We start from the raw sequence: 21763 nt of genomic DNA, 5'->3' as shown, positions 1-21763 counted from the left end.
GAAACATAAATATAAATAAAATGTGTGCGGTCAATAAAAGACACACATGCAACAAAGGAGTCTGTTTTGCAGAGGGAAAAATTAGAATTATCAATAACAAAGGAATTGGTAATGTATTCTGTACCTCCTCAAGCCCTTTTTCACAAGCCAAGTGGTTTGAAAAATAGGTAGTCTACCCAGCTAACTCGTTCATTTCTACGTGTCCTGGTTGCTACGCTGAGTCTATACTAAAATAAAGTTTTGACATTTATATATGGAATGATATATAAAAAGTGGCATAGAAAATATCTAGAAAGATTTTAGATATGGGTTAGATAATAAGACTCAAATGTGAAGTACAGAAGTAATAATCAGAAAAAAATGTATAGATATTTACAGGTACTCTATACTATTAGATTAGCCCAGATGACAAGGGTCTATGTACACCATCCCTGTGTTCAGTAGAAAAGAGGAACATGTTTTCTTCTCTGGCCATAAACATGTGAGAAAGGATTAACTCAGCTACCTGACTTTTGAAATTTAATGGATGTATTTATGGAAGAATATTAGAGGTGACTGGTCTTGGTTCAAAAACGCTAAATTTCCTGAACCTGGACTATGTTTTCTAAAATTCGAGATGCATTTAGCAAAGCAAAGGAAAAATAAATTCAGGCTGCTAGCTCGGCAGCTGGTCTGGATGCAGTATTTTGCTCTGTTTACTCTGTCAGGAAGCCAGTTACATTTGATTAAATTCTGAAATTAGAATGCATGCATTCTGGAAGATACCAAGCAGTTTCATGCTTTTACCCGTATGGAAAATGTGATTAAGGAAATGAACTCAACGGCTGTAGCATCCGAAGAGATCAATGCAACAGCTGTATTCAACTAGGCTCAGTGGGCTAGACCTTTATTTATTAAAATGGATGGCGTTAGCATAGAAACTGTGTCCACATCACATAACTGCTGTATTGCTCTGAACTCAGGCCGAGAAAGGAGCCAAGTGGAACTGCCATCCAATATTATGGCAGCAGTACAAAATGCAGAGCCACTCTCACACCACGGAGCTAAAATGAAGCCAAAAGGAGAGATAATTAAAGAATTTATATGCACAGTCTTCCCACATCAACATATTGGATTATTTTCAAAATTGCTGGTATGCCCTAATTTGGCAAGATTTACAGAATTCCCCCACAACAATCTGAAAATTCTTTGTGCTATGGCAACATCTTTTGCTTTACCCGAAAGGAAGTAGGCTATGAATAATAATTTATATGTGAAATACTGTCAGAGGTCAGGTATAACCAGATAACCCAGGCAAAAAACACCTCGTTGTGTTCATTTACTCAGTTAATAAGAGGTAAATGGTAGGATTTTATTGGAATATACTTAAGTTGGCACCTGTGATCGCCAAGTCTTCGCTTTGGACATATAGGCTTGTTAATAGTTTGAAAAATGGAGATAGAATTGAGTATTATCATCAGATTGAAGCTGTGAAGCACAGAAGGGAGTGTGAAGGGACTGTGATCTAAGAGATGCTGACCCAGAGGACTGTCTAGATAAGACTTCCTAGAAACAGCAGTACATTGATATGGACCTCACGTTCTAGGATCTAATCTTCAGCTTCATAATCAAGGAAATCTGTGTCAGGGTCTCCAAATGTAATTAGATTCTCTGGGCTGTTTCATGCTAACCAAACCCACAAAAAGTAAACGCGTAAAGCAGAGTGCCGATAATCACAGGACCTTGTAAAGCTCAGGTGAGCTGATGAATACATTCTCTTCCTAAAGACATGCTACATAGATGTTTGCTTGGTCAGCTTGGAGCCAGAGCAAGGAGAGCTAATGGATCTCACTTGTCAGTTTTATCTGGCTTCGTATTCTTCTCTATGGATCAGATATTCATGTTCTTACATTGGCGGACACTCTTCCTTTCATAGGAGAAAGCGAAGCAAATTCTTACCTATTGAACTGTTTTTTTAGAAATACCACGTAGGCTATCCTTTCTATTAACGCAATCTTTGTTTGATATGGTTTAAGACAAATGATTCAGCAGAGCTAATACAGTTGTTCATTACCCTAGAGTATCCCTTGTACCTGGTTATCATCCATGATTATGTTGAAATGATCCACCAGGAGAACAATGCAGGAATTGATTGACTGATGTCTTGTAGTTAAAAATATGAACATAACCTAATTGAAGTCAACATGATTAAACAATAAAGAGACTAATAATGTCTTTATTAAAATACTTTACAGATTATTTAAATTTAAACAATTTTTTGATAAAAATTAACAATTATTTTGTAAATTCAGAAAAACAGAATCAGCATATATTATACAAAATGTCATCACCCAAAAATCACATTTTGGCACAATTATTCCTAGTCTTTTCTCTATATATTTTGTTTATATAGGTTAGAGCATATCATATATACAATTTTACATCCAGCTTTTGTCATATATAACATAAATGTCATTACACAAATAAATTCCTATGTTATCTAAAACTTCCTATTTGAACGGATAAATGGAATGCCATCTTAAATCAGAGGTTGCAAGCTCAAATGGTATAAGGGGCCAGGTAGGTAACTAAAATATGTGAAATGTAAGGGTATAAGACATAGGGGGTAACTGAAAACATATATCCCACCAAAGGTATTCAAATTTAGTTTTATTTTTAAATATATGACAGCAAAATCAAGTGGAGAAAATAAGCAAGCCACAGAAGAATGTGTACAGTATAATACCATTTATATTGTTTTAAAACAGGTGAAACAATTCTGTGTTACACTTAGAGATACACTAGACATGCACATGTAATGAAAGTAGTTCTAAAAAGTAAAGCAGGGAATGCAAAACGCCAAATTCAGGACAGTGATTATGTCAGGTGGGAGGAAATGGTGTGAGCACAAGGTTATGAAAGCGAGATAAACAGAAGAGATTTTTAAGAGCGGGGTAATATTTAAAGTTGGGTAGTAAGCACCCAGGTGTTGACTGAAAAAAATGCACATCCTAAAAGTTGAGAATTGTTTCATTTGGCAGACTTTCTGAGGACTTCAAGCCCCAGAGGCAGCCTCTCAGATAGATAGCTCCGAGGGACTGCTCTGAAGAGGTAAGGGAGGAGCAAGGATACATAGGAGTTTTGCAATAAAGACCGGGTAGTCAGAACATCAAAAGATTATTGTTAATTAAAGAAAACCAGATATCTCAAGTTAGTGAATTTAGCACTTTTCTATGTATGGGAAGATGTAAGGGTCTGGGCTCACTGAAAACATTCCTTTGATATGCACCTTGGCTATCTAGGGCCAGTATCCCGTGCTTTCCCATCCTGAGGCTCGTCTGGGTGCACCGTTAGGGGGCTGCAATGGCTAAAGACTTGGCAGTAGGCAGCTGGGTTGTCTCCACCCTGAGTTCCCTTAGGGCTCACTGTTCAGTGTGGCTGCAGTGACCTGATGGCCGTACCATCCTTTGTTTACTGATATGATAGGCAACGTTTTTCATTCACATGGGTATTGGTTGCATTTTACTTACACTGTCTTGTACATATTATTGCATATTTTAAAGGGGAAAAAACACCCAAACTGCTAGCTAAAGAAAACTTCCCTCTGGATTTGGCCACCAGCTGCTAGCTGGCTACCTTAGCACAAGTAGTATAGCATAGTCATCAAGAGTATGGGCTCTGAGGCCAGGCTGCCTGGTCAAACTTGAATCTCCACTCTACCACTAAACAGTTTTGTGCCCTTGGGCAGTTACTAAAATTCTCTGCAAACTAAGGCTCAAAGATCAAACCCAGCCCTTTGCCAATTTTTATAGAACCTTCCAGCTAAGAATGGATTGTACATTTTTAAGTGGTTAGAAGAACTGCCCTAGACCACTGTTATCGAACTGTAAATGGCTTTGGAAATTAGCTTTTGCTACAGGCTTGATAATGTTTCTCAATGAATTAAACGTAAAGCTGTAAAGCCAAACAGCATTTCTACACCATACCTATACTGTGGTTGACTCATTTCAACAACTAACCTTGTTTGAATCACATGCAATCTCAAGCTGGTTTATATACTTTACTATACTGTTAATAAGTTAAGAAGTAAGATCTCCATATCCAAACAAATTTGCAGTAGATATATTTTCTGAGTTCAGACTACTGTCCAACAGTCTTTTGGGACCTAGATCTAAGTGCAAAGAAAATGCCCATATTTCAAAGTCCATTTAACTGTGCAGTTGAGGAGCTTCCACCTAAACTTCAATTGAAAGCAATTAATCTACAATGTAATGACATGCTTAAAGGCAAATATCAGAATTTAATAGAATTGTATAAATGCCTTCCAAGCAATGAATATGCTCAATTAAAACCATATGTTCATGGACCGATATCAGTATTTGGCAGTACCCATGAAAAGAAAATTTCAAAGGTATTTTCAAAGATAAAATACATAAAATTCATTAAAAATCAGCATTTTCAGATGAGCATTTGCTATTGATTTTGATGATAGGGAATACCAACTTTGAATTCCAGTTAAGCAAAAAGAATTCCATCTTCTCTTTAACAGTATTAGTGTTACTGAACCAAACTTGGGTCCACTCGCCTGTGCGCAGTAAAGCCAATCTACTGATGCTGGATTGTGGTGAAGGAAAGTGCAGCGTTTATCGTAAATGCGCTAATACAAGCAGGATGGTGGCTTGTGCTCTAAAACCCCAAACTCCCCAGAGGGTTTCAGCAAAGCATTTTTAAAGGCCAGGTGAGGGGGGCGGTGGTCACAGGGTATGTGGTCAGCTCATGCACAATGCTCTGATTGGTTTATGATATGGTAACAGGGCTGTGTCACAGGGGTTAACGTTATCAATCCTTAGGTTCCAGTAGGTCTGGGGCTCAGGATCATCAAGTAGTTAATTTCTTCCATTTGTTGGTGGTTTTAGCATCTGTAAAACAACTCAGGAAGTGTGCATCAGTTACTATTATCTAGGTACTTCAGAGAGGATCTAAAGCAGAGGATATACGGGAGGAGTCTGTCCTGGGAAGGCCCCATAGGGTCCTCCCCAGTTACATTAGCATTACAAAAAATTGTATCAATTATTATATTTTGAAATTCATCAATACAAATTTTGCAGAAATTTTTCTTGTTACATAAATACCTACATAATAGCCTCAATTTTGCCTCTTGGATTACAAAGTCTAAAATATTTACTACCTGGCTTTTTATAGAAAGTTTGCCAATCCCTGTCATAGAATGACTGTGAGGATTAAATAAAATAATCCTTGTGGAAATAATCAGTAGCGACCTGGCATGTAGTAAGCACTCTGTTTTTTTTTCTTTTTTTTCCTTTACCTGTCATCTATTCTGGACACATAGTTTCCCTATTTTAAAAATTATAGGTAGGGGGGCTTCCCTGGTGATGCAGTGGTTAAGAATCTGCCTGCCAGTGCAGGGGGACATGGGTTCGAGCCCTGGTCCAGGAAGATCCCACATGCCACGGAGCAACTAAGCCCGTGTGCCACAACTACTGAGCCTGTGCTCGAGAGCCCACGAGCCACAACTACTGAGCCCATGCGCCTAGAACCTGTGCTCCACAACAATAGAAGCCACTGCAATGAGAAGACTGCATGGCAACGAAGAGTAGTCCCCTGCTCGTAGCAACTAGAGAAAGCCCACACGCAGCAACGAAGACCCAAGGCAGCCAAAAATAAATAAATTTTAAAATTAATTAATTAAAAAAATTATAGGTAGGGAAAAAAATTAATACATTAAATATTTATGTGCATAAATATTTGTCCACATCTTGTATTAGGTTATGTTCCTAGAGGCAGGTTGATTTCAAATCAAAGCACACTTTTAAACAAAACTTATTACTTTTTTACTTATAAACTGAGGTGTTTATTTAATATAGTGAAAAATTAGAACAATACTAAATACTCAGCACTTGGAGAATGGTTAAATAAATGGTATTGTTATAGGTCAGAATAATATTCACATTTGGCCTCCAATTAAAATACAGAAAGTGAAAAGAGTGTAGTTCTCAGTCTAACAAGATAAAACCAGGTAAGCTACAAAGGCATGGCTTTTTTTTTTAATTGAAGAAAGCTTAATTTATCTTATCACAATTACTCTTATTCCTGCACTTGCCTTCCTGGAATGTTCCATTTTGCGATTTTGATTCCAAGGAGAAATAGCCTATCTGTGAAGTTCATTCATTCATTTAACAGGCATTTATGAAATATCTACTCTTTGGGCACTTAATAGGTACGAATAAATACAAAGATAAATTTAGGCAAGTTGTCTGCCCTCAGACAATGTAGTAGGGGAGGTAAGAAATAGATTATACCTCTATCCCTGGAGTTAGGTGTGAAGCCTCACCCCAAATACATGAACAGAGGATGAGGCAGAAGGTTCCAAGGAAAGGAAAAACCAAGGTGCTCCTATAGATGAAGGATAACTAGTTGTTAGGTAGACAGAATACCAGAAGTCACCACACTTTACCAGTTCTGTGAGTCAATACAGTCCATTTTTTGCAACAGTAAAAACTTTAACCAATCTGGATGGATAAAAATTTAACTGGCAGAAAATGAGAAGGACAAGCAACTTAGTTAAAAGGTCTAGGATAGGCATAGACACAAAGGCAGAAAAGAACAGCAGCCACCCGGGGGAATTAAGAACATGAAAGAAGGCTGGCAATATAGCTTGGTCAGATTACGGAAAGTCTTAAAAGTCTGTTTATAGAGTGTGCAGTTTTTAAAGCTGCACTGCTTCAGTTACTTTCAGGTCTCTGGGAAGATGAAGACAATTATTTTTCCCCTCTGATTCAGAAGAAGTGTATTTTGAAGTAGGGCTGCCTTCAGATATTCCAGTGAAATAAAAGCCAAGTAAACAATTATTTTTTTAACATTACACTATTAGCATACTTAATAACTGCACCTACCCGTATTCATCAGGGGAAGTTCCTAACGCCTTTCCTTAGTAACAAAGCCAGTCTTGATCCTCAGTGGCTGGGAATCTGCAGCTGCACGCTTGCCTCCATCCTCCCACCCAATCACCAAGGACATAGACAGGTACCAGAAACCATGTGGAATAAAGATGGGGTTGAACTTTGTCAAATCATGAGTGAGGAAACCAACCCACTTGCATAACTCATAACAATCTGGAAACTTATTAAATTCTGCCACACCATATAAAAATCCATTTCTAATACCTGACGTGGGGAGCCAATGGAGCTTCTTAGGTACGCAGCATTTCTAATTGTTTCTGTAGAACTGAGGCTCCTCAGGAAGATAGGTAGTATGCAAAACTTTTTAATTTATGGACAAATACATTTGTGAATCATTGGTTAAAATGAAGTTACACAGGTTTCCTTTTCTAAAGGAATTATCAGACCCTTTAACATGTTATTACACATTATGGCACCCTAAGAAGGTGATAAAACATGCATTTGTCAATTTTATCGACCTCGTCTTTTTTCCAAAGAGTATCTTGTATTTCTAGTAGAGGTTCTATGGAATATACTATGGGAAACACTGGAAGAGTTTATGGTACTGTAAAGTTATAGTTTAACTATGCGATCAGAGAGAGATGCTTTGGGCTTATTGATCTGGAGCTATATATATTTAGGATGCAGAGAGACAGAAGCAAACAAAACGGGATAGATGTCCAGGTAAATACAGTCCAGGTGATGAAAGTATATATGGAAACATAACATAAATACATTGTGAAGATAAAATGAGCAGGACTTCGCAATCGAATTGACACAGGCGATAAAGATAGGAAATAGGTGGTATGAAGTTGTAGATACTCAAACTTACACATTTGGTTGGCTAGGAAAATGAGAGTACTTTTCATGGAAATTAGGAAGATAAAAGCTGCACCTAAGTGGGATATAGACAGGTTCATCAAAGGAATAAACGACACAATTTTGTTCGAAATACAGTTGAGCCTCACCATTAAGTCTACCTACTCTTCCCTCCCATAGGACTTTCCTCCTTTTCTTTCTTTTCTTCCTGCTGAGTTACCCCTCTTACAATTAGGCTTAGCACCAAATCTGGCTATTAAGGGAAAATCTCCTTGGCCTCCTTTTTTTCTATACCCCAAATGGGCATTCTTTTTTTAAGAGTTTTAGAGCTGATGAATAGAGGAAGTAAATATACTAATAGGACTTCCCTTTGACACATACTAGTCAGTTGCTTAGTATGATATAAAAAAAATGGCCAATTAGAACAAAAAGGAAGTTACCATGGCTTTTTAAAAACTTATGGAAGTATTAATTTGGGGGACTATTTTTTGTCTTAGAAAATTCATCTATTTTAGAATGACAACATGCTATACTTAAGCAGTGATATTAAATTAAAAGTAATTTTGTACACTAACATGGATTTTTAATAACATGGACTACTCTTGGGAAAACTTAGTTGTTTCATTTAAAGAGGTTTATGTTGGTCCTTGCTTCCACAATAGTCTTTGTGACTCTAGGCAGATGCTGTAACTTGGACACCAGTGCAGATGTTAAGAACAAGGAGAATTTAGACATCCATCGGCTCAGATGTAAAATTATGGAGCATCGGGACTTCCCTGGCGGCCCAGTGGTTAAGATCCCGTACTCTCACTGTAGGGGCCGAGGGCTCGATCCCAGTCCGGGGCACTAAGATCCCACATGCCGCGTGCTGCAGCCAAAAAAAATAAAATGATGGAGCATTAATGTGAACAAGGTTCTCCTCTTAACAAACAAATTTTTTTCATATCATTTTCTTTCTGGCACATATACACTTTATTATTCAATCAAAGCCCTACTCCTGATGACCCTATGTGAGAACAAACAAATCAAGTCACTCCCACTGGATCCTCTTCCTCTTGTGTGCTTTTGTGCACGTTTATGCCAAACTTTTGCTCCTTTGTTTACAAATCTCAGCCTTCTTTCCCTGAAGCTAAGGAATATGGCTTCAAAGGTGTATTTAATGTTGTACCATCTCCTAGGGTGATATGATCCAACGTGGCTGCCTAGGGCAGCCCCTATTTATGCCTATTGCCTAAGCATAATTAATTGATAGCCCGCCTTCCCCTCTCAAGTGCCCTGGTTTACACAGTAAATATGGTCATCCTATGTACTGGATGTATACATCCTATACAAAAATGTATACCTCATTTTTCACTTCTCACCCCCCCAATTCTCCATTTTCAATTTTAATCAAGTTCATGATTTAAGGTATAGAATTAAAGGTTAAATGGGAAAGAACTGAAGAAGTCATTTATAACTTTTCATCTTATAAAATAAGAAGTCTTATTTCATACTTGACAGAATTTAGCCTCTACGTGAACTTTGGAGAGTTATTACCCTGTGAGGTGGTATTTTCCAGCATCAGGCATCTCTAAGTTTTATGAAAATCCTTCTTACCGTCAGCCTTAATTTTATTATTCTTTCCCAATCTAAAATTCTTAGCATGTAGGTTTGGGATTCTTTCTCAACCACACCCAGCCTAAGGAATCCATATATTATGAATTAACTTCTTTTCAGATATCTATTGATAGAATAGCATTAGTTAGCTACTATCTTTGCGAGAATTGAGAAAAGTCACTCAAGTCATTTTTGGTGTTTCGTGATTCAAATGAGCAACCTGGGTTGAATGGCTACAAGGCTCTATCTAGCTGTATGACCTTGGAAAGTTTACTTCATCTCTTTGTGCCTTGGTTTCTTGGCAAAAAAATGAAAGCATCATACTTTTGTTATGGGCTGTTGTGAGAACTAGATGACATACATAAAGCTCCGTAAGAGCAGAGACCGTATCTATCTTGTTCACCACTTTATTCTAAGTGCCTAACATAGTTACTAGCAGGCACAGTTACCAGCAGGCACAGAGTAAGTGCTCAATAAATATCTGAATAAACAATGAATAATCGCCTCTAGCACATTGCCTTGCACATATTACGCATAGCTACTATCGTTTCAAACGATTTTCTTATGACCTGGTTTCCAGACCTCTCACTCTATTGATCACTCTTACAGAAGCTCTCTGGTTTGTCAATATTCTTAAAATGCAGTTCTCACAATTCAATTGTTTGGTGTGTGGTAATTTTGCTTATCTGAACGTAATTACAGACCCCAGTCCGCTGGGAAAAAGCTACACTGCCTGCTTACATAAAGAGTTGCCACTTACAAAACCCACTAGATTTCTCCCAATACCACCCTTTAAACCTTGGAGAATGTATGGTTAAGACAAAATTATGAGCAGATAAGGAGCGATCAGCCAGATGAGGGAAGAACCAGGATAGTGCAGTATTACGGAGAGCCATGGCAACCAAGGTTTATTTTCATCACTGCACCTAATGAACAGTCCAGTGTGGTGATTATTAGCCTCTCCATCTTGAGTACACTCCTTGATCTCCTTGATAGCAGGGCTACGTAAAGTTCATCCACAGTGCTTAGCACTGAGCAGATCTTCAAATACTATTTAATAGTGGAATGGCAAAAGACAAACGAGAAAGTTTAAGGAAGATGCTAGAGTGAACAGATGAGCAGCTTCCTAAGAGGAAACTGTAAGATGAAGGTTTCCAATTTTTGTATAGTTTGGGACAAGATTCAGATTAAGGAAGCTGGGATTGAATGTGAGCAATAGAGTGACAAATATAAGTGTAAAAATTCATTTGGAACTTTTGGCAAATAAAGAAATGTAAATTGGTTTAATAATTTGAGAGAGGAGCAAGGTTTAGGTTTTGCTTTTGTTGTTTTAGTAGAGACTGAAGTTTGTAGATATTCCTTAAGAAAAAGTGGAGGAGGGGAATGGAAGAAGTTTTAAGGACAAGATGATAGAAGTGTTGGGCCATAGGTGGGAGGATATGCCACAGTAATAAACCAACAGAAGTAAAGGCAGAGGGAATAATCTGAGGTAGAAGGGTAGGCATGTAAGGAAACTCGGAATTATAAGTCTCAAAGTAGGAGAATCTGCCAGGGAGGAGGTGTAAGACCTGTGGAAAGCAAGACAAATTTGGATCCATTGTTGGGAGGATAAAAGGATTACTGACCTCTGGGAAGGATGATCCCATCCTTTGTGACTACCTCAAAAAAAATCTCTGCTGCTCCTCCCTTCCGATCTGATCATCATGGCTGTTTAAAACCATCTGAATCAAGTAACTGTAAACATTTTACTTTGCGCTAGGCTAGAGTAACAGGACTACCACGCATTTTTATATTAAACTGAAAAGACGTCTTCTAAAAATAAGACTTCGGTTGCACCAAAAAAGTATTTTAGAGAAGCCTTGTTCACAAGCTGAGGGGCGGAGAAGAGGTATTCATTTTAAGCTGAAAGACGGGCTGCGCTAACACCTCCAAGTGCCACCAGACGCTGTTGCAGGACACTTCTTAGGAGGTCGAGTTTAACCGCACGGCCCGGGTAAGGTGAGAATCTGGCTTGGCGGCTTCGGCTCCGCGCCTCCTGCTCCCTTCCCTCTGTAAAGCGGGACGGGCTCCCGCCTCCACCAGGCGCCCGACGGCTCTCGGTCCGGAAGTTCAGCCGCACAGTGGACCGAAGAATAGGTTCTGGAAGAATCTCCTCGGGACTGGTAACGAGGAAGCTGTCTCCAGAGACCATCGCCAACGCTAAGGCCGACGAGCTGAGGTCGCCGTGGGAAGAGCGGTAGGCCACCAGGCCTCTTCGATCGCCGGCAGACAGGGACACATAGTTCAGGGCCATCTTCAAACACTGCCCGCAGTATCTGTGTTACGTCCCACGGTCAAGGCAGACTCTTCGCGGCTCCACTGATCAGTCCAGCCGGTCTCCAACACTGAGACCGACTTCATCGGAAGCCATCACCTGAGCGTCTGCAGATCAAAGACCCACTTTAACCCAGCGCTCTCCTCCTGAGCATGCGCAGTCCGTCAACGCACGTTGACGCCGCTGAGAGCCGACGTGATTGACGTTTACGTCTGTGACGCCTGGGAGCGCGAGGACGTGGGGTTTCTGAGAGTGCGCAGTGGGTGCGTCGGCGGCGACCCTTCGGCCTTTTTCGGGAGGGGGCGATGCTGAGATGGGGGCGGCGGCAGCGGAAGCGGATCGTACTCTCTTTGTGGGCAACCTTGAAACGAAAGTGACAGAGGAGCTCCTTTTCGAGCTTTTCCACCAGGTAAGCGGCTGGGATCAGCCTTTCCCTTTCGTTTTCCGGCCCGGGTAGGGCCCGGCCCAATGGCCATCCCCGCTTTCCTGGCTTAAGCGGCACGGTTCGTCCCGGCACCGGACAGGTGGGCGGGCTGGAGGTGGGGGTCGCGCTTAGGGAGGCGCTCGCTATGTGTCGCTTTATTAGAAGGATCCTGGTTAGTTCAGGCCGAAGTAACGACTAAAGGTGGTGGAGGGTCCTCTGTCGGGCATTCACGTGGTAAAGAGTCAGTGCTCTTAAGCGACCTCGTACGCGTGGGTCCTTCGTTGAGCTGTGCTTTTCCTCTTCCTGCTTTTCTCATCTTCCGCTTGTAAATTTTATTTCAATTTCTTTCTTAGTATCCGTTTTCCACTTAAGTTTCTTACGAAGTTGCAGCAAAGACAGACTCATAAATACTCTGTAGGAGAGCGGCACTGTAGTGTTTATGTATTAAAATCTGTATCAAGATGCGTTAAACCTGTTCCCTCCAGTTCTGCCTTTCAACAACTGGTAATGTTTGATTAGTCGATACAAAAGTGAATTTTTAGTCCAAGAAAACTACTTTCTCTTGATAAAGGTTAATTTCCACGCAGTGGGATAATGATGGTTGTTGGTGGCCTTGTTAAAGTCATAAAGTGCTGTGAAATGTAAATTCAGTCGGTGATTGGGTTTCCGGTTCCTTATGGGCTCCCTCCCTCCAAGTAAGTTAATCTAATTTTCGGTCATATCTATAGGATCTTTAACCGAGATGGAAATCCGAGTGTATCCATTTTTAAAATTAGAGTCCCTGGTTACATTTTTGAATTTTTTAAACTTTGTAAAATTTGATTATTTTCCTGAAACTGCCTTACTGAAATTCTGAAAACTTTTTTTGTCTGTAGGCTGGGCCAGTAATAAAAGTGAAAATTCCAAAAGATAAGGATGGTAAACCAAAGCAGTTTGCGTTTGTGAATTTCAAACATGAAGTATCTGTTCCTTATGCCATGAATCTACTTAACGGAATCAAACTTTTTGGAAGGCCCATCAAAATTCAGTTTAGATCAGGTAACTATTCACTGATGATGTTTAGGAGAGAGGTTGTTTGCCGCTTTGTTTTTAATTTTGTTATTTAAAGAACCTATTTTTGGATGAAAATGCTTTAAGCTTTATGAATAGTAAACTTTATATATCCCTGAAAATGGATAACATTGACAGTATGGATTTTGAAAGCTGTAATTTTAAAATGAGAGTTAACATTTCAGTTTGGGTTTGTGAAAAGAACATAAACCTTATTATTAAAATGACTGAGTTTGGGTTCACACTCTAAAAGCACAAGGATTATTTCCTGAAAATACTTTTCCTGACTGCTTTGTAATTTACTTTTACAAATTTTGATGTGTGATCATGTAAGGATGAAACTTTCCTTGTAGTCATTCTTACAATTTAGTGTGGGGATCAGAATACTATGGCCAGATTGGGTATTTATACATTGGAAAGTACGTTATTTGGAACCCTTTGCTTTGGGTATATTTGGTATTAAACACTTAACAATTTTCACTCTGATGAACTATAAAGCAATTTACTGAAATTTGAGGTTTTCACTTTTAGCCTATGTCTACCTTTTTTGGAGTGATTGGGCTGAGGGATACAAAATTTCAAATTAAGTTTTTTATCAATAAGAATTTCTCAAATTGTTTCATTTCAGGAAGTAGCCATGCCTCACAGGAGGTCAGTTCGTCATATCCCCAGCATCATGTTGGAAGTTCAAGCCCTACTTCCACATCTCCTAGCAGGTAATATTTCTCACCTATTTTTAAAATCATTTATCAGGAACTTTTTTAGGCAGTGACTTCAAAATGCATAATGAGTGATTGGTTTCTTTCTTTATGCTCCTACCTCTTTATTCTTCTGCTATATTTGCTATGTTGGATTATAGTTATATATGTATCTATTTTAAGGGGACTATAGGCCCCTTATATATAGTTCCCTTAAAATAGATATGTACATAACTGTATTTATGTTCATTTGTAAAGACATACCCACACCCACATACATGTATATAACTGAGACGAAATTTCTCAAAACATTACTTAGCGTTACTACTTGTAGTATCCTCTATTTTCTATTTTATTTTATTTTTCAAAAAATCACATTAGTTTTATGACCACTAAATGGTTGTTGCTTGCAGTTTAAAAATACCTGTTAGTAAACAGACTACTGGACTAAGAGTTCATAGAATCGGATTCTGGATCTGTCTCTACCAATTGTGTAATCTTGAGCTAGTCTATGTCCCTGTCTTTCCATTTGTAAGGAAAAGAAGTTGATTTGAATGATCTCTGAAATAGCTCTTAGCTACTGAGGATTGGAAGAGGTACCATATTTATATTTACTAATAATTTTCTTTGGGGAGGCTGATATTTTGCCAGGGATGGTTTCTTCCCGGTATGTCCATAGAGCTATTTATCAATTTATGGCTTCATTCAAGAAAGAGTTAACAAATACCTGTCACCTGTCGGGTTCTTCACCAAGTCCTTTGCACCTATGATCTCATTTATTCCTCACGGTAGATTTATGAGGCAAGGATTATTATTATCTCTACCTTATGTATGAAGAAAATGAAGGTTGGGGGTTAACTTGCTCAAGCGTGAACTGCTCATAAGCAGTGGGCTTGTTTTCAAACCCAGGCAATGTGATTGAGCACACCCACCATGATACGAGTAGAAAGTTTCTAGAAAGTTTTAACAAGGAGAGGTAAGTGAATGAGGACTTGAAAGAGGGCAGTGTACCTAGATCATAATGAATAGAAAATGGAGAGTAGTAGATGATACTGTTGAAGTAGATAGAGGCAGAAGATACAGGGTCTTTCTTATAGGTCATAATTAGGATTTTGGAATTTCACCCTAAGAACAGTAGGAAGACATTGAAACGTTTTCAGTAGGGTAGTAAGAGGAACAGGTTTGTATTTTAGTGAGTTAGTTGGTTGTACTGGGAGAGAATGGATTGAAGGGGACAAGGGTGACTAGGAAGCTGTTGGTAGCAAGGTATTGGTGTTAGTAGCAAGGAAGCTATGGGAGTGAGGTTGCTGCTTTGGATTAGGGTGGTGCCAAGAGCTGGAGAGAAGTGGGCGGATATGAAAAGAGTTTGGAAGGTGAAAATTGTAAGACAGCAGTAATGTGAAAAGGGTACCCTCTTAGAGTCTTTGCTTGCCAGCTGAAGTTAATTGTGTTTAAATGCTTTTCAGTGTAGTTGGAATTCGAAGCATCTCTAACCACTTTTATGGACTCTTGAAAGGTATCTTAGGTGGAGGGAAAAAAAAGAGTTTTTAACCCTTCTTAGAAATTCTTGGGGAAAGAAATATGCAAGTAAATACTGTAGTTTTAATCAAACACTAGAGTGTACCTGATTTTTATACTCTCTGTAAGTAAAATTATACTTTTTACCCCCTTAGCATACAGGTACATAATCCAATTTGAGAAACCCAAATACGGCACTTCCCTGGTGGCCCAGTGGTTAAGACTCCGCACTTCTACTGCAGGGGGCACGGGTTTATTTTATATATATTTTTTTATATACATATATATAAAGAATAAAAGTTCTTTTTAAAAAAAGTAGCTTTCTTTACAGCATACAAATAAAATCAGTTCTGCTTAAAAAAGAGAAGAAAACCCAAAATAAAAAGATCTAAACTGTAAAATAAATCTTGATGATTTGATTCTTGGTGATTTAATTCCAAATCTTGGTGATTTGATTCCAAAGGCATATTTTAAAATAAAATTAAAACCTTTCTGAGTTTTTCTGTAGAGCAAGTTACCTCTATAGGAAGTGATGAATAAGGTTTAAGTCCTTAAGATTAATATTCTTTTATATGTTACAGAACTCCTTACTCCCCCAAACCTATTATTCTTTCTTCTTATCTCAGTAGAGGTCTACCTAATTGCTCAAGCCAAAAATCTAGATTTTTATCTTTTTGTTCTTCTGGTTCCCTCACCTGTTATGTCTAATTGATCAAATCCTTTTCATTTTAGTTCTCAGTCTAGGCCTTTGCATTACTGGCCCAGGTATTGACGATTTTTTTTCTATAAATTGACACAATTTTTTTTTTCTATAAAGGACTAGTTTCTTCTGCCATTGTAGCACCACACAGATAATACCAAAACAAAAGAGCCTGGCTAAGTTCTAGTAAAACTTTGTTTACACAAACTGAGTTTGGCACACAGGCTATAGTTTGCTTCCCCCTGCACTAGTCCTTCCCTCAGCTGGAGTGTGTTGCCTCCAGGTAATCTTGTTCAGCTGTAACTTCAAATGTCTCCTTTTTAGAAAGGCCAGTCCTGACCAGTCAAGCTAAAATAGAACCGCCTATCTCTCTCACCTCAACTTGCTCTTTAGTCATTTCTTACTATGTCTTTATAACCATGTGAAATTGTCTTGTCTGAATCCTTACCCCAGCTCCATGAGAACAGATACCTTGTTGGTCTTGTTCATTCCTGTCTTTGAAGACTGTGTCTTGCTCAGGATTGGTATGTAGTAAACATTTACTGAATGAATGATTATATGTTGGTTTTCTTACTTTTCACAGGTACGAAAGGACAGTGGATAACATGACTCCATCAACACCAATAATTCAAAGATCTTTTTCTTCTTCAGAAAATTTTCAGAGACAAGCAGTGGTAAGCTGATTGTTCAACTCGAGTTGCTAAAAAACTCGTGCTTAGTTAAAACATTCATTCTTAATTCTTAAGTTCATTTCTTAAATTTTAGTTAGACTAGCATGATCTTTGTAGATCACTCATTTTAGTTTTCACTGGGCTGAAATATATATTTAAAAGATTGAAGATAAAAAGAAGAACTGCTTGTCACATTTGTATTTTTCTTTAACCATTGTTGGTGTGATGTGTGTGTGTGTTGCAAATATTGGATACTCATTCTCTGATGTTCTTGCAACCTGTGCCGAGTAACTTCTCATCACGTACTGTCTTTAATACTTAATACGTTAATATACTACAGTCTTCTAGTCCACCTTCCTTGTGAACATGCCATTTTTTTCTGTAATAATATCACCAATGATAAAATCTTAAGTATCTTTTGCTGTTGCATCTTTGTCTTTGATCAGTCTCAGATCCTTCATTCTTTTCTTTTTCTTACGTTTGTTTCTTCCTTTTTATTTTCTTTGCCCAAATCACAATCTTGAATTGTGGTCCCTAGGCTTTTGTATTGCACAGGTCTGCAGAATAAAAATATAAGTGAAATAAAATAAAATTGAGAGACCAATATAAAGAGATATCAACTTTTATAAACATATTATATATTTTTCTTATTTTGCTGTAGACCATTAAAAAAAAATCATCATTAGCTAATGTCTGTCCACAGGCAGAATTTGGGAAACACTCGTCTAGTCACTTAGTACTTGTATCTATTTTCTTCCCACTAGTCCATCTCACACACCATTTCAAAATTACTACTATAACTCTGTTTTGCTTATCTTCCTGGTGATTTTTTTAATATAAATTTCGTATTTTATTTATTTATTTTTGGCTGCATTGGGTCTTCGTTGCTGCGTGCAGCCTTTCTCTAGTTGTGGCTAGCGGGCTTCTCATTGCAGTGGCTTCTCTTGTTGCGGAGGACAGGCTCTAGAGTGAAGACTCAGTAGTTATGGCGGCGCATGGGCTCAGTTGGTCTGCAGCATGTGGGATCTTCCCGGACCAGGGCTTGAACCCGTGTCCCCTGCATTGGAAGGCAGATTCTTAACCACTGCGCCACCAGGGAAGCCCTAGCCTTGTGTTTTTGCTCCCATTATCTGATTCCAATAAACCTTTCTAGCTTTACCGTCCATTAGTCATGGCTCATGAGATCTATAACCTGTCTTAGCCAGAATTACTTGCTATTCTATGAACTATTCTGTGTTTCCCCGTTATTTTTGTTTGTGCAGTCTTCTTTCCTTGACATACCTCCCCCTTAAAATATTTTCCTTAAAAAAACTCCATCCAGGGAATTCCCTGGTGGTCCAGTAGTTAGGACTACACGCTTTCACTGCTGAGGGTGTGAGTTCGATCCCTGGTTGGGGAACTAAGATCCTGCAAGCTGTGTGGCATGGCCAAAAAAAAAAAATTACATCCATACTTTTAATACTCAGATCATATGTCGCCTTCATTAAATCCTTCCTAAAGATACTGAGCTTTTGCTTTTAATGTGTTCATCATACAGTGATTTACATTATAGTCGTTTTGTATTACTTCTTCCCTTCTAAATTATATTCTGGAGGACAAAGAGTAGTAGTACAGATATCTTGTAGGTATACATTGGAATGAATGAAGCTATTGTACTACTTTAGTTGTGTTTACCTTAAGATTCAGCTAGGCAAGAATGATTTTGCTTTTCCATTATTGTGTTCGTTTGACCATGGCTTGATATCTGTTGCCTTTGCTATCTAGAAATATTTGTGGTTAACAAATTTCCTTCTTTTTCTCTTCGCTCAGATGAACAGTGTCTTGAGACAGATGTCATATGGAGGGAAATTTGGTTCTCCACATCTGGATCAATCAGGATTTTCCCCATCAGTTCAGTCACATAATCACACTTTTAACCGGTCTTCAACCTCCCAGTGGCGCCAAGATACACCATTATCACAGCGAAAAGTCAGACAGAATTCTCATACCTACGCAGTGGATAGACATTATAGCCGTGAACAGCGTTACACTGATCATGGGTCCGACCATCATTACAGAGGAAGCAGAGATGATTTCTTCTATGAAGAGAGAAATCCCGATGGCTGGAGCCATGACTATGATAACAGAAGAGACAGTGGTAGAGATGGAAAATGGCGCTCATCTCGACACTAACAAGTGTTAAAAGGATGTTTTCATAGTGTCATTCTAGGCCCTTTTTGTTAAGTTGTTTCTGGGAATGTTTTCTTTAAAAAAGTCTATAGAGCAGCTTTACAAGTTGGCACATTTCTTTATAAAATTTTTAAAACCTAATTGCAGTCCAATACAGAAATGAGAATTGTGGTTCTAGTTTTATTACATTAATAACCTTTCACCTCAGGGTTTTAAGAAGAGGAAAGGGTTTTATGCTAAAGAAAGTGCACAATTCCTAATCATTTTAGACAATTGAGGAAGGGATGTATTATTTGGATTAGTTGTATTATGAAGCAAATATTTTAATTATCTGTTACCTTTTTGTATTGCAAGAAATTTCTTGTTAGGGAATCAGATTTTTGGTGTATATAATGGAAAACATTCAAGTTGATAGTCTGAAATGACTCAGTATTTTGTTACTAAACGAGAAAATGTAAATTCAGTGATTCATTTTACTAATATTTGAGAAAACCTTTTGGTCAAGTTTGGGGATAAATCATATTATTTAACTTAGAGAACTTAAGTGTAAGTTCTGTGACATGATCTTGAGTTTTACTGTAAGTGAGCATACAAGTATACATCTACACATGCTATTTCATTGTAAAATTTTAGAATTTGCTCATTAAAACATGTTCGATGGGCTTCCCTGGTGGCGCAGTGGTTGAGAGTCTGCCTGCCGATGCCGGGGACAGGGGTTCGTGCCCCGGTCTGGGAAGATCCCACATGCCGCAGAGCGGCTGGGCCCGTGAGCTATGGCCGCTGAGCCTGCGCGTCCAGAGCCTGTGCTCTGCAACAGGAGAGGCAGCAACAGTGAGAGGCCCGCATACCACAAAAAAAAAAAAAAAAAAGAAACATGTTCGATGTATGACTGAAGTCACTCAGGAAGTTAAATATCTCTAAATGTATTTTTTTTACAGTAAAAATACAGTGTTAATGTAAATCTTTTTCTGGAAGAACAAAAATGTAAATGCATAGTCAGATAAAATAGTAAAATGTTTTACTGAAAGTATTCTTTTTTGGGAAAAAAGGTTCATGAAACCTTTAAGTGATGCCTCTTATCACTCAAATTTCTAAACTTTTAACATTTTCAAGGTGCAAGGACACATTTTATTATGGAGATTGTACAGGGTTCTTTTTTGTTTGAACATTTGAAAGAATTTAGTCTAAAACACTTTGATTTAAAATTTTTAAAATCTTGTTTAACAAAACTTTTATGTATCAATATGCCGTTTCCCTTTCATTGTAGAACTTGTTTATAAAAATTAATTCCTTGAAAAATTTGGATTCTTTTTAATATTAACTACAACATTTGTACTATGTTGCTTTTTAATATATTGAAAACAAAAAGGAGGGGTGTGTCTTTTTTTTTGACATCACTAATATTGTACACAAAAAGCTAGCAGCATACTTTTATTCAGTGATTGCGTGGTGTTAGAGTATCCTGAAATATACCTTTTGAACATATCAAACTTATATTTTAGAATCAGATTTTCAGTAACACATGGTTTATGTTTCTGAGCACTGTAAACTAATTTAGTTACTCTCCCTAGTCTCTAGGAGTTTGTACATTTGGTTTTCTCTGTTTCTATGGAGCTAGCTATCCAATTACTCAGCACAGAGCGTTCAAATCAAGTTTCTGTTTGCTTAAGCAGTTTCATAGTAGAAGGATTTGTTTCCAACGAGCCTGTTATTTTCAGGTGTCTGACCTATATGAAAATTTACTCAGTAGCGTTTGTAGATATTAACAAAGATTAATACTGCTTTATTGCAACTTATCTGTGGCTCAGATCTGTTCCTGTTCATTCACAGGTGACCCTGGTCCAGAATAATTTTTTCTTTTTTAATGGTTTTTGGGACACCCCTTCTGAGGTTCCAGTGAATCTTTCACTTCACCCTCATCCAGTTGAAAGTAACCAGACTAAGTATATGTACTGTGTAAAGAGATAGAACAAGACAGCCACAAAGAATTGAATATAGCTGGTGAGACAATTCACCGAGGTATTGAGAGCTGCAGGAGTAGAAAGGAAGAGATTGTTTTTATGGAAAGCAGTTTCTCCCAGAGTGTGTTCCATGAAACAGTACTCTCACAAGGTGTTCTGCAAAAATAACAGGGTTCTGTAGTCAAATGTATGGTAAACATTATGTACTATCTAACACCGTGACTCTCTCTTAATGAGAAGATGCCATAAAGCTGACAAGTGCTGCAGTAATGTTTATACCTAACAGTATTTTTTGAACTTACTTGACCCTTTCTTTACCCTTTTATACATAATACATTAAGATCCCCCCAAAGAATCTCTGACTCCACCCTTCTCCATCTAGTCAATCATCAGAAAATTTTATACCACTTTATGATTACGTTGTGTAGGCCCATCTTATCTGTATCCACGGCCACCATCCTAGAATGGGCAATCACCATTGCAACAGGGTTATTCCAACAGCACCCTAATGTTTGCGTGCTAATTTATGTATTCCTATAGTATTCCCTGTATTTCTCTTACAGCCTTTTTATTGTATTAAAATTTTATTTTTATTTGTATCTCTCTAGATGTCTCCATGAAGTCCAGGACCTCATTTTTTCACCACTGAATTCCTAGTATTCAGTGCCTGGCATATATATAATACATGGTAAATTTTTGCTGAATAAATGAAGGAACGTTTGTCAAATAATTGAAAAAAGGAGGCTTCAACACTGAAAACTTCTTTGGTATAGATTTCCGAACCCTGAACCATCATTGCATCCTGTTATAAAAATTGTATCACAACATACTGTGCCTTTAATACACTCTAGAATTCTATTTGTTTTTCAAGTTGTTAAGAATTTATTGGATCTGTATTCATTAAG

The 21763-nt window shown here is 38.1% G+C and overlaps 2 protein-coding genes across 3 annotated transcripts; one reads left to right on the top strand and one right to left on the bottom strand.

Annotated features, from left to right (window-relative positions):
- Nucleotides 1-6501: 6501 nt before the first annotated feature.
- On the bottom strand, nt 6502-11765 carry LOC309964796 (uncharacterized protein C11orf71 homolog). The gene has a single exon (XM_082843964.1). It carries the CDS (start codon nt 11644-11646, stop codon nt 11251-11253), a length of 396 nt encoding a protein of 131 aa, XP_082700090.1. The 5' UTR covers nt 11647-11765; the 3' UTR covers nt 6502-11250.
- Nucleotides 11766-11960: 195 nt separating this feature from the next.
- RBM7 (RNA binding motif protein 7) lies at nt 11961-20179 on the top strand. 2 transcript variants are annotated; one of them, XM_082843779.1, is made up of 6 exons: nt 11961-12076; nt 12663-12786; nt 12967-13129; nt 13770-13857; nt 16641-16731; nt 18538-20179. In XM_082843779.1, exons 3-6 carry the CDS (start codon nt 13069-13071, stop codon nt 18898-18900), a joined length of 603 nt encoding a protein of 200 aa, XP_082699905.1. In that variant the 5' UTR covers nt 11961-12076; nt 12663-12786; nt 12967-13068; the 3' UTR covers nt 18901-20179. The 2 variants fall into 2 exon arrangements, with proteins under 2 accessions (XP_082699905.1, XP_082699904.1); XM_082843778.1 differs by lacking the exon at nt 12663-12786 and having other exon boundaries at nt 11968-12076.
- Nucleotides 20180-21763: the final 1584 nt, after the last annotated feature.

Source organism: Leucopleurus acutus (assembly GCF_964270905.1).
Source record: "Leucopleurus acutus genome assembly, chromosome: 8".
NCBI classification, from domain to species: Eukaryota; Metazoa; Chordata; class Mammalia; order Artiodactyla; family Delphinidae; genus Leucopleurus; species Leucopleurus acutus.
Note: the sequence above shows the minus strand (reverse complement) of the source record. Positions and strands in the feature narration are given on the sequence as shown.

Excerpts from the sequence above, each read along its gene's own strand:
- RBM7 (XM_082843778.1), top strand. The coding sequence starts at position 11,981 with ATGGGGGCGGCGGCAGCGGAAGCGGATCGTACTCTCTTTGTGGGCAAC. Across the intron at positions 12,077-12,966 it reads TTTTCGAGCTTTTCCACCAG|GCTGGGCCAGTAATAAAAGT; the intron begins GTAAGCGGCTGG and ends TTTTGTCTGTAG. Across the intron at positions 13,130-13,769 it reads CAAAATTCAGTTTAGATCAG|GAAGTAGCCATGCCTCACAG; the intron begins GTAACTATTCAC and ends GTTTCATTTCAG.
- LOC309964796 (XM_082843964.1), bottom strand. The coding sequence starts at position 11,646 with ATGGCCCTGAACTATGTGTCCCTGTCTGCCGGCGATCGAAGAGGCCTG.